We start from the raw sequence: 12,247 nt of genomic DNA, 5'->3' as shown, positions 1-12,247 counted from the left end.
GGATTTTAATAAAAGTCTTCCTGTGACACTCGTGCCCAGTGAGGCCGTCTGCAGTGGCCTCAATCAGGAACACCTGTTGGGTTGGAAGCACTTTCTGTCCCACTTGTCACCACCAGATATTTTCTCAGCAAGAGAGCTGCAGGCATAGACAGCTTAGAAACTAACGGGAACTTCTGCAGAGGCTCAGAGATGCTGCAGCGCTCCATTTCTGCGTTTCCTCGATCCAGATGGCTGAGGGACTCCAGCTCAGGAGCGATGGAGGGCTGACAGGCTGACCTTAAATTAAGACTTCAATTCCAGCAGGATTTACAGGATCTCTTCCCTCATTAACGCCTCCTTTGGTAGGGGCTGTGCATTTTTGTGACGTGTTCAGTCTTGCATTCTCTCTGGTATGCAGCAAAAATACAGTCCCAACCATTGCTGGCAGAATTATACAGATACCTGTTCTTTCAAAGATATTGTGAGATTATTATGATACTTTTATTTTAATTTTTTGGCCAATTAAAAGAATATTAGAGAGTCCTGAAATTTAGTGAGTCTTGAGTCAGTGAGAGCAAGCAGAGGAGTGAAAGTTCTGGCACTAACACTAAGATGGTTGATTTAAAGGAGAGAAAAGACCTGCTCACAGGGCTTTAGGAATGCAAAAGTCTGTGTATAGACAGAAAATGCCTTTGGCTGACTCTTGACTATGCCACTGCTGCGTGACAGTGTCCTGTTGTCTGGGGTGTTTTGGGTTGGTTGGGGGGTTTCTGTTGTTTGGTTGGGTTTTGATTTTTCTGTGTCTGTGTGTGTGTACCGGACCTTGGTCGTGAATCTTTTGACAAAGCTGATCCGTGTTTAAAAATACTCAAGTGACTCAATCCCTCTAACTTCTCTTCATTTTCACATGCTAAAGTACTCCCACACCTCCCCACACGTACACCAACTCCCCAAAACTCCAAAAGGACAATAATGCTACTGAACCATAAATAAGTAACAGAGGTTAGAACATCTTTCTAACAATACGTGTGAAATGGGGCTTTTTTTCCATGTACCAGGATAAATTGTAGGGATTTATGATCTGTATAGTTCTGTTGTTTCTCATTACTTTGAAAGTTTTAATAGTAACTATAAATGTTACTGTAAACTATGAAAAGCCACTCTGAATCTCTGCTGTATCAGTCCAGTGTCACTCAGAAAGAACACAAGAAAGGGAGCTCAGTACGCTAGGTTCCACCTTGCCCTGTCTGTATTTTGTCCAGATGCAAATTGAGGAGTGCAAATTGTGTGTCCAGCAAGGCTTCTACATATTGCAGCAGCTCAAATTAAGCACTTGGAATGGGAATGGAAGGGTATGTACCTTGTGCCAATTCTGACCTAGGACTTCATACCTATTAATATGAGAATGGAAACTTTCACGTTTACAGGTTAGTTCATGGATGCCAAAAGTCTGCTTGATTTTGTGATCACATCACATAACCTCTTCTAGCAGACAGTACAGGAAAGCTTACCCGTTGAATTGAGTTGGTAATTGAGCAGCTTCTTACTATGTTTTCTTCCTGTAAAGGTGATTTTAAGGGGAACAAGATCTGACTGACTGATATCTCTTTATTTTCTTTTCAGTGGAAAGATGTATGAGTTCCATGCAAGCTGGCACCCAAATGATCAAGCTCCGTGGCAGTTCCAAGGGACTGGTCCGTTTCTATTACCTGGATGAGCACAAGTCATGTATTCGCTGGAGACCGTCTCGAAAGAATGAGAAAGCCAAAAGTGAGTGTCAGCCACAGAGCCTTTCTTCTGATCCCTCCTAAGATCTTGCCCTCTTTTAAACAACCCAGCATGAAAGGTTCGGTGCAGGTGATCAAGTGAAACGTGCTTGGATTTAAAGAATGTATTTTATAATGATTAACAGTTGATGATTTACTTTCCCTATTCCAGAAGTATGACCTAGTGCAAAAGCAGGAGAAAGCTGCATTTGTTTACGGCTTGTTCACGCTTACTTCTTTACATTAAGTTGTCCATTATTTTTATTTCCAGTGCAGCGCAGCTAGGGTTTTGTTGTGCTTTGGGAAGAGGTGATGAGAGACAGTACTGGAAGTTGTGTATGAGGAGATGTTGGTTCATTATGATCCCAGTAAGAAATGCTCTCAGACTGCAGTTATTAAGCTGTTTAAGATGCATGAAACTGCACGGGCAAAGATGCAGTACAGGGGAGATGGCATGTCTGGGTGTAACATCAGCTGAAAATTGGTTTGGGGAGAGGGCCTATTACTGTTCTCTTCCTTGCGACTTGCTTGTTACCTGCTTTCAGCATAGAGATGTTCAATAATGCAATCTTTGTTCTATTAGTAAGTTTTTCCTTTTAAACTCTAGCCATTTGTCTGTGTATAATATTCTGTCCAGCTGCACAGTAGCCATACCATAGCAAACAGATGTCTGTTCCTTATAATCTCCAGAGAACAATGGAACAAAGCAAAACAAAATTTGTCCCTTTTTTTTTTTTTTTAATTATTATTATGATTAGAATTTCTCTTCTCTCAGCTTGGGAACAGGAACATTACAAGAGAAATAAATTGTTCATGCAATTATAAGATACACAGTCTGTGAATGTTTATCATCTGCACATCTCTACATTAAACCACAAAAGCAGAAGAACTGGAATTTACTGATAAGATGAATCACTGTTCTGACCAACTGCAGTCTTTTTTATGCTCTGTTTGACCTCTCAAAGAGGTAGAAATTTTGATCTTAGAGGGATGCATGGAACTGAATTCTCATCTGTTTTGTCCTTGTACCTAGGGAGGAAGGAAAGTGCCTGTCAGATAAAAGCACCCTGCCTGGACTGGGCATGCCTGATCCTCTCTGCCCTTAGCATGAATTAGAGCAGGGATGGTATTCACAGCGCGGTGGACTTTGACTGTGGCCCATTCTGAAGGAAATCTACAAGAAAATGGAAGCTAGAAATATTATCCTGTTGTATTAATTGCAGATTGTTTCATGTCTCAGTTTTCTCAGGCTCAAGTAAAATCTGAATCTTACCTAGGCTAATTTTGTTATAGATGATTTTTCTCTTTGTTTGAATTGGAAGGTAGGCTCATTTGTTATGTTCATGGCTAGGCACCAGTGTGATTAAAAGAGATAACTTGCATCAAGACAAACAAAAAGGGATTTCTTTCTAGGACAGTCACACTGTAAGCCAGCCTTCATGGATATTCTCCTACAGTCACTAATGAGCTACGCATTTTTGTCATTCTAGTTTCCATTGACTCTATTCAGGAGGTTTGTGAGGGGAAGCAATCAGAGATCTTTCAACGCTATGCTGATGGCAGTTTTGATCCGAACTGCTGCTTCAGCATCTACTATGGAGATCATATGGAATCTCTTGACCTGGTGTCTTCCAGTGGAGAGGAAGCACGCACCTGGATCACAGGGCTAAAGTATCTGATGGCAGGAATCAGTGATGAAGACAGCCTCGCAAAACGCCAAAGGACCAGAGACCAATATCCTTTCTATACTGCTTGAAAGAGTATCTCCCAGTGGTGGGGAACAATCAGCAGCATAGGGATTCCCTTAAATATTTGTTTTACTAAAAACAATCTCTAGGCTCAAAGCTTCAAAGTGGTTTCTGTTGCACTCCCCGTTTCCAGAGACAGAAGTCCTTGAAGAGGATTGGTCTGGGAAAGAGAGTGGACTGAAAAAGGTGACTGGGCAAGAATGGACTGGAAAATGTACAGGTATATTCCTTCATCTGTTGCTCCCTGTGTAAAGTTGTCCCTTTTATTTGGTTGTACAAGACAAAATATGATGCAATGCTTCAATTTGCTCAGAATTGAAAGTTCTGTGCAACGTTCTTCCTAGTGTGGGTGAATAGCATGTGTTGAATAATGAGCGCAGCAAATCTAGAAACTGCTACAGATATAACACAAGTGGAATTATTTTGTGTGTGACCTTGAACTTTCTTTTATCCCTAGCCTCATTTACATGAAAAAATTCCTGTATACATAATGTTCTGTAACATGCCTTGATATTCCGTTATGGTCCTTAACTCCAGTTCAATGTGGTTGAAGCAGACATTTGATGAAGCAGATAAAAATGGGGATGGCAGTCTGAGTATTAACGAAGTGCTCCAGCTGATGCACAAACTGAATGTGAACCTACCCCGACAAAAAGTCAAGCAAATGTTTAAGGTAAGAAATGAAAAGGTATTTTTTTTTCGAAGAGAACGGTGCTTAAGCTGCTGGAGATTTAACATGAAGCCTTAATAGGAGAGATTGTAAATACCTCAGCAGCTGGTTCGTTTCCACTCTACTGAGAGATGCTATATCGTGCATTCGGTAAATTGAACAAAGTTCCAGCAACACGTCATAAATAAATTGTTATTCATAGAAAAAGGCATTATACCAGGTACTTTGTAGTGTTATATAACATAAAGACAGTGCAAATGTTGCTTTTTGCTGGATCTGTTGATCTGAAATTCAGTCACGTATCCTCCTCTGATTACATTCTCTCTAGTGAAGTATCCAGTATTCTCCAGTAACTGGTACTAATGAAACACCCTGTATGCAGTCTTCCATGCCCGTCATGCTTTTTACACTGCTAAAACCTATTTGTTTGACATTAGGTTTTCTGCTGGCCTTGACCCAGTTTGTTGTGCAACTGAACTGTGAAGTTCTATGTGCTTTCAAAATCAAAAAGTCTGGTGTGTGAAGGACCCAAGCAGAAGTTGAATCAATAGTTCTCAGTGAACTCCGATGGCTTTTGTGTCTGAGTTGGGAACATCTTAGCACAGTTTTCCAGCAGCTCTCAATTAAAAAAAAATGTATTGGATGTGCTGTGAGAGATTGCTTTAGAGAGAACTAAACACTGAAATTTCAGTAGAACTGAAAGGAATCAAACACATATCTGTCGATGGGATCTGGGTTTGCTATTGTTTTGTTGGTTTTTTGAAGTCACAGTCTAAATCTATCTAAGGCATTGTATGTAGCTGAATACATAATTTTGGCTTAATTATTTGAATGGTAGAGAGATGTTATAATCCCAATTCACAAAGTTGAAGCAGAAGTAAGTGAATTGCCCAAAGTCACACAAAGATCTGTGGCACAGCAAAGGTAATTCTGTTCTCTGCAGGTGCCTGAAGACTGAGCTGTCTTTTATTTTAAACACTTATTGTGGTTGTACAGGTCCTCTGCAGTTTGCAATTGATCTAAGACTGATTAAAGGTTTCTGTAAAGTTTACACCTTCATTTTTACTTGCTATTGGAATGAATGGTTGTAATCTCTGCAGGAGTGCTTGCTGATGTGTTAGCTCCTGGCTGTTTCCACACCCAACTTTGTTACCTCCAGGGTGCGGGCTGTACCCTGTGGAAGAGTATCGGACGTGATGACATTGCAGCTATTTCAGTTTTTCTGATGCAATGTGTGGACAGTGTACGTATCCTAAGAAACATAATGTACGTTTAGGTGCCTGAAGTCTCACAGATGGAAAGGCAACTGTTGGAGCACTGCTTCATATTTACTACGAAGTCATGCTAGTTTAGTGATCATGTGAATTTAAATAATTAGATCTGGGACACGTTCCAGGCTCAAAAGCCATTGAGAATTGTGCATGTACTGCCTGAGAAAAACAACAGTTTTTTGCCTGTTACTTTTTATTCCTTTTTTTTCTTTCATACCAGCAAATTCTACATTTATGGATGTAGCTCAGTGAAGAAAGTAAATTAAAAACTCATTAAAATCAGTAGATTATAGTGACTCTCTTTCCAGTAGGAGCCATTAGGTTTGCTAACTTTTGACTAATTTTTCTATTAGTCAAATAGAAGAAGGCAGGTAAAACTTTTCTGCATAAAAAAATTCACTCATTGTATGCTGTGCTCTGGCTTTACTGCTTGTAATCAATGATAACTATTGTCCATATCAAGTGCTTTGGAAAACATTAGCAAGGAAGAATGGATTTGCTTTGTCTCCGTGCAGTGCATAATTGAACTCAACTGGTCTCAGCTGAAGGCATAATTGCTATTTGATGGCTTAGAATCAGAATATTAAGCAGCCTTGAACTGAAAAATCAAATCTTCCTGTTAATGAAATAGCTACTCCAAGTATTTTAAGATAAAAAAGGGTATATTATACGTAGGCCCTTAAAAAAGTTACCTTGAATATTAATTTTCTAGTTAAAAATAAAAGTAAGTGGTTAAAAAGTCTTGCCGTAATTACAATGGGAAAAATGGATTTTATTAGCTAATTCTTGCTCACGAGTGCTTTCATATTTTCACCTGGGGCTCTTTTCTAAAGGAGCTCCACGATTCCTCATTCTTCCAGCCACATCCTCCGTAGCAATGGCAGCTTCAGCCTTGTAGCTGATAGAGGCTCTGAAACTGCTGAAGTGGGAGGCTGGAGAGGAGACAAAATAGTGAGGTCTGTCGAGGTGAAGGAGGGGGGCAGGTGCGGGCTGTGCTTTGGGAACGAGGAGGCTACATAAGGTTTTAAAAATCTCTCTGGGTCCATTAGAATAAATTGCAGGGCTGCAGTAATACTTTGTGTTTGGGCAAATAACTGTGAAATGCTGTTAGCAAACCAGGGCAGAACTGCGCTGTGAGGGCTGCTCAGCGTTGTTGTCCATGGTTGTGAGAGCTTAGCATCAGCCTTTTCCTCAGCTGATCCACCTGCCCTTGCACAGCAGTACATGAAGGAAATTCAGTGAAAAATATGAAGATTTGGTCAGTAAGAAGATGCCTTAATCTACTTCTAATTTTCTGGCCTGAAATGTGTTTTAACTTGTCTCCAGTGAGGCTGAGGAAAGCAATATGCTGACAGCTCATTTACTGAGAGCACACGGGAATGCTGGCGAAGCGTTTTCAGAAAATATGCAAGCATTGGATATCCTGTTTGGGAAAGTTGCATCTTTCATTTTCATACTTGTCCCCTGGCAGAATTTCCCATTCATTTTTTCATGCTTTTAGGAAATTTTGCAGATCTTTGGTTTACAGCCATGGATTTAACAGAGATCCTCCCAAATCCTGGAAATAAAATTCATTTTAGAATGAATGCGTTCTAATGATCCTAAGAAAATGTGAATGGGTAAATCTGCCAGCCATATGCATGCTCCCTTCTGTGTTCCAGGGTACCATGTCTTATTTCATTGCCACAGATAGAAGAAACCCTTCTGGGTGCCCTGTGGAACAAGAAAGACCTTAAAAGTGGTTTCTTGGCTCATGCACTACTGCATACGTTTAAAAAGTTCAAAGGGGAAAGCGTTTGTTTGACAAACATGTCTGTAAATCAGTCCGCCCTATCAGGCCCTGCAGTGAGTAGCCATGTCAGGCAGCAACAACCTGCATTTAATTTCAGTGTTGCTTACCCTCGTGCAGGGGTTTGTTTATTTAAAGTTTGCTCAGGCTGCAGCTGGGCAGTCGGGTATCTCACTGCCGTATTGCTGTGTGATGCAGGAGGCTGACACAGATGACAACCAAGGCATGCTGGGCTTTGACGAGTTCTGCACCTTCTACAAGATGATGTCAACACGACGCGATTTGTACTTGCTAATGCTCACCTACAGCAACCACAAGGACTACTTGGATGCGGACGATCTGAAGCGCTTTCTGGAGAATGAGCAGAAGGTAGGCCTGACGCAGGAAAAGCACTGCAGTCCGCATGCCTGTCTGTCTGCCCCTGGGCGTGCCTTGCCTTTCTAAAAGGCTGGGAACTTCAGTCATGTATGTGAACAGTGAGCAGCTACTTTTATTTTAGCAGCTTCAGTCTGGAGAGTGTGAATGTTAAAAATAGCCAGTTAGATGCCTCTTGGTTTTCACCTTGTAGGCTGGGAAGACTGTTTTTTTGAATCTTCTTGCCCTCACTACTTCGTTCTTCTTGTAGGCTCTTTGATTGTGCCCAGAACTATAATGTCTGCAGTTTCTTTATTTCTCTTGTATTATTTTAGGACAGTCACATCAATATCTTTCTCCAATGTTAAACGTCCCAGTGCAAAGATGTTGCTTCTGGCTCTGCTTTTGTCTTAGGGCACAGTCCGTGATGAGACACTGAACTACGTTGTCACCCTTTCTCAGTTTGCAAAGTAGGAGATTATGTTCCCTGGAGCTGCTGAGAGGATTATTCATGTCTGGGGAAGTGTTTTGAGGATATGTAGTACTGCATATTAGGTTATCTCTTAGTGCTTTAACATTGCATGGCTGGAGTGAGTCTTAAAGACTCTCCTCATTGCACTGATCTTGACAGGAGTGGGAATCTTTGTAAACCAAGCTGCCTGGAAGTCTGACACACTTACTCCTATCCCAAATAGCCCTTGGTCAGAACAAGTTTTTTTTTTTTTTTTTTTCTCAAACATGGTAACTTGGAGGGCCAGAAAGTGGCAAAGCATGTGGTATCTGTATTCTGAGAAATGAATGAATGATAAAGCCACATCTCCCTGGCAATTATCATTTTAGATAGAGGAGTGTGTTTCTGTTTCATTGGTCAGTCGATCCTCCACATGGCAAGAGGAAAATGAGCGCTAGCCAGAGGACACAAATCAGCTCAGCTAATCACTGACATGGGTAGCACATGCCTCTAGGGTTTCTCTCCCTTGTCTAGCTCTGCCCTTTCTTATACAGTACATGCAGGGAAAACAAGTGTTCATTCTGTATGTTTGAAGCTGTACCAGAAAAACCTTCTGTTGCTTCAGAGCTTTTTCTTCTGAACCTGGCAAGCTTATAATGTATGGACAGATAAAGGGTTGGTTGGGTTTTATTTTGTTTTGTTCTTTCCTCATCTTTCACTTTTGTTTGTTAGGTTTTAAATTACTCCCAGAAAAGGCATTGATCTTGTAGCAAACACGTTGTGGTTTAATTTCCCCCCCCAAGCAAAGATTTCATGTTGCCAAAACCATCAACGTGGCCACTTGGCTCTGGTGACCAGGGCAGTATTTTCACGTGTCTTGTAAAGCATCTGATGGAATGGATCTGCTTCATCACTCAGGACAGGAACATTAAGTAATAGCAGGGATAATAATTTGATGACAAATCAACAGTAAATAGCAGGAATATTAAATAATACTGTTTATCTTCCAATGTTTTTATAATTCAACTTTAAAGTACAGGTGAAAATACAGCTTATCATAAATGGCCTTTTTTTGTAAATGCTAACACTTACAAACATACATTTCCCTTTGTACCCTTTTCTTTTTTTCAATTGAGCATGCAAAGAGACCTTGAACTTAGCAGATTTCCTCCAGCTTTCTGAGAGCAGTATGTCCTGATTTCCTTTCACCCTGCTAGTTAAAACTGATTTTTCTGCCCACTGCATAAAGATATGAGCTGTTTCCTTTTTTTCTTTTAAAGTAAAACTATTTTGGTAATGAAAATTTTGATAAGGCAAATCAATCATTAATTCTACAAAAGAAGAAATCCCATTGGTTTGTGACAAAGCGTGTTCAGTTTGGGTGCTCTGTGTGGCTAACAACGCTAATCAGATTTGACCTACAAAGTAGACCTCTGTCCTTATTGGATGCGATCAGGCAGCTGCCAATAGGACAGAAGTTTTTCACAAACCAGTTGAGTTCTTATCTGACCTGACACTGACTGGCAGGAATGAGAATCTCCCTCCTAACTGGAAATCTTTAGTGCCACTATGGATAATCTGGCCATTTGATAAACTGTATACAGAGAAAAGAGCTAGGAGAAGCTGTGATTACCAGTTAACACCTCATTTTTGCTACTTCTACAGATGACAAATGTGACTAAAGAACACTGCTTGGAAATCATCAGCAAGTTTGAACCATGCCCGGAGAACAAGAAGGAGGGAGCTCTGGGGATTGATGGTAAGCTGGCTGGTGTAGCTGTTGAAGGAGAGGGTCAACAGTGTTTAAATTCTTATGAGAATATCACATTTGTTTGGATAATAGGAAGTCATAGAATTTTATTATGTTGTACAGAGTAGTAGTGTGTTTTTTGTTGTTCTGTGTTGTTTTTTTTATATCATTCGCTGAGTTGAAATTGGAAGATTTTAGAGGGATGTATCTGATGAAGTAGCAGTCATTACAGGTCGGCTGAAGCTGTATGTGTCTTTATTTGTGCGTTTGGAAAATACAATAGAATTGAGTTTTATGATTCCTGCAGGTATTTTTGGAAATCCCTTAGACTTTAATAAGAGAAGCAGTCTGATCCCTTCCTTCAAACTGTGTTCGGCCACTGGAAACTGTCTCTAGGCAGTGCAATAGCGTACATCTTTCAATTCATTTCACTGAGGAGCGATGCCAGGATACGACCACAGATGTCAGGAGGCTTTTATTCACTATCCTACCTAATGTCCCACCATAATCCTTTGAATTGTAAACCTAAAGGTTTAGGTGAAGAAGGGATACAGATGAAGGGGGGATTAAATACAGACATGGTTTTTAGGAAAGTCGGAGTGGGGAATTGTACAAAACACCTGGAATGTTTTGAAAGCAATAATCACAGTTGGTCTTTGTGACAGTTAGAATACTGTGGTTTTATTTACTTATTTTACTTGCCATGTTCGTAATATGTTGGTAAAATGTCAGGATGCATTTTTAGGCTGGTTTTAGGAAGGCTACAGCAACAGAAAGGACAAATTGTTTTATTTATGGTATTGTTTATTTACAGGTTTCACCAATTACATGCGGAGTCCATCAGGGGACATATTCAACCCAGAACACTACCAAGTGAATCAGGACATGAGTTATCCTTTGAGTCACTATTTCATTACCTCTTCACATAATACCTACCTCATGGGAGATCAGCTGATGTCCCAGTCTAGGGTGGACATGTATGCGTGGGTGCTACAGTCTGGCTGTCGTTGTGTAGAAGGTAAAGATCAAAAAGGAATCATCACTACTCTCCATACTTTTGTTTCTTTTCTGTAAAGAAAGACTTGTAACCTCTGCAGAAGACTTAAGTCCCGTGGTCTTCCACAGATACTATTTGTCTGACGGGTGTCATTGTTTCTATTCTACAGTTGACTGCTGGGATGGGCCAGACGGGGAACCAATTGTCCACCATGGATACACTTTGACTTCCAAAATTCTCTTCAAAGATGTGATTGAAACTATCAACAAATATGCCTTTATCAAGAATGAGTATGTATACAGTCTGCCAACTTTTGAAATCAAACTCTAAGATGGAGTAATGTCAGGCATCCTTGTAAAGGAAATGATTGAAAATCTAACCTGTTCCTGCATATGACAGACAGGCATTAGAATTCTGAGTTTTCTGTGGGGAAAAGGCTTTTAGAAAGAAATAACAAGACAAAACTGGCTGAGTAGGGGCATTCTGTGCAAAGTTTTGACTCAATTTTTCTAGCAAATAGATGACAATTTAGCCACGCATCTCTGGATGTGTATTCCAGTGATGCCGTGGTCACACTTAGCCAGGATAAGGCTGGAGACATAGCAGTTGGTCGGCTGTGAATTCATTGTCTGGCTCAAAATTTTGTTTTTCCTGATGAGGAGCTAATCAAGGCCAGATGTCAGGATAGATCTCTCTTTATTAATAATTAGTTTTTAATTAATGAATCCCTCATAATTCATACTTAAAGTGCATTGTATAGTAGTTCTTGTTCTCATTCTAAAATATATCCTTCTCTTCCTAGAATCTCTCTGACAAGAAGTGGAGGTCAGGACTGTGTAGTGTAGGAAAGTGAGAAGTGTGTTCTAGAAAAAAATGCATCAAATCTGATAGCAGAAATTTAATTATCCTGTGACTGTCAAAAATGTGTGGTTTGGAGTGAGCAGTGGGGTATCAGTTCTCTGCCCACGCTGATAAATATAACCCCTGTGGATTTCATTGGTGCTGATTCCCCTTATGGGAATAGATCTGACAGTAATAACCCTTATCCTCTTAATGCTATAAAAGCTACATTTGTGGTTGATAATACTTGCTTATATCTCTGCCAGGTACCCTGTTATCTTGTCAATTGAGAACCATTGCAGTGTAATTCAGCAGAAGAAGATGGCTCAGTATCTTACAGAAATTCTGGGAGACAAACTGGATCTGTCTTCTGTGCACAACGATGATTCTACCAGACTCCCTTCACCAGCAAGTCTGAAAGGGAAGATACTGGTTAAGGTAAAAACATGTTCCGTTTATTCCATCCCTCCTTTTTTGTGATGATTACAATCTCTGGTTATCACTTATACACAAATTTAAATCAGGTCATGATAAGCCTTCACCTCCTTGACCTTCAGTGAACAGTAGTTCAGAGAATTTTAGTGTTTGCTTGGAATATTACGATTTTCACTTCTGTAGGAATTAATTTTTAT

At 40.2% G+C, this 12,247-nt stretch overlaps 1 protein-coding gene across 1 annotated transcript in view; it reads left to right on the top strand.

The window, feature by feature from the left end:
• PLCH2 (phospholipase C eta 2) overlaps window positions 1-12,247 on the top strand; it is an 81,011-nt gene that overhangs the window by 48,046 nt on the left and 20,718 nt on the right. The window contains 8 exon segments of the mRNA XM_050714882.1: window positions 1,603-1,749; window positions 3,236-3,479; window positions 4,037-4,166; window positions 7,422-7,592; window positions 9,694-9,787; window positions 10,593-10,796; window positions 10,945-11,065; window positions 11,882-12,053. Coding sequence (XP_050570839.1) covers window positions 1,603-1,749; window positions 3,236-3,479; window positions 4,037-4,166; window positions 7,422-7,592; window positions 9,694-9,787; window positions 10,593-10,796; window positions 10,945-11,065; window positions 11,882-12,053 — 1,283 coding nt within the window.

This window comes from Cygnus atratus, chromosome 21, assembly GCF_013377495.2.
Source record: "Cygnus atratus isolate AKBS03 ecotype Queensland, Australia chromosome 21, CAtr_DNAZoo_HiC_assembly, whole genome shotgun sequence".
Taxonomy (NCBI): domain Eukaryota; kingdom Metazoa; phylum Chordata; class Aves; order Anseriformes; family Anatidae; genus Cygnus; species Cygnus atratus.
This window is presented reverse-complemented; position numbering and strand designations above follow the sequence as displayed.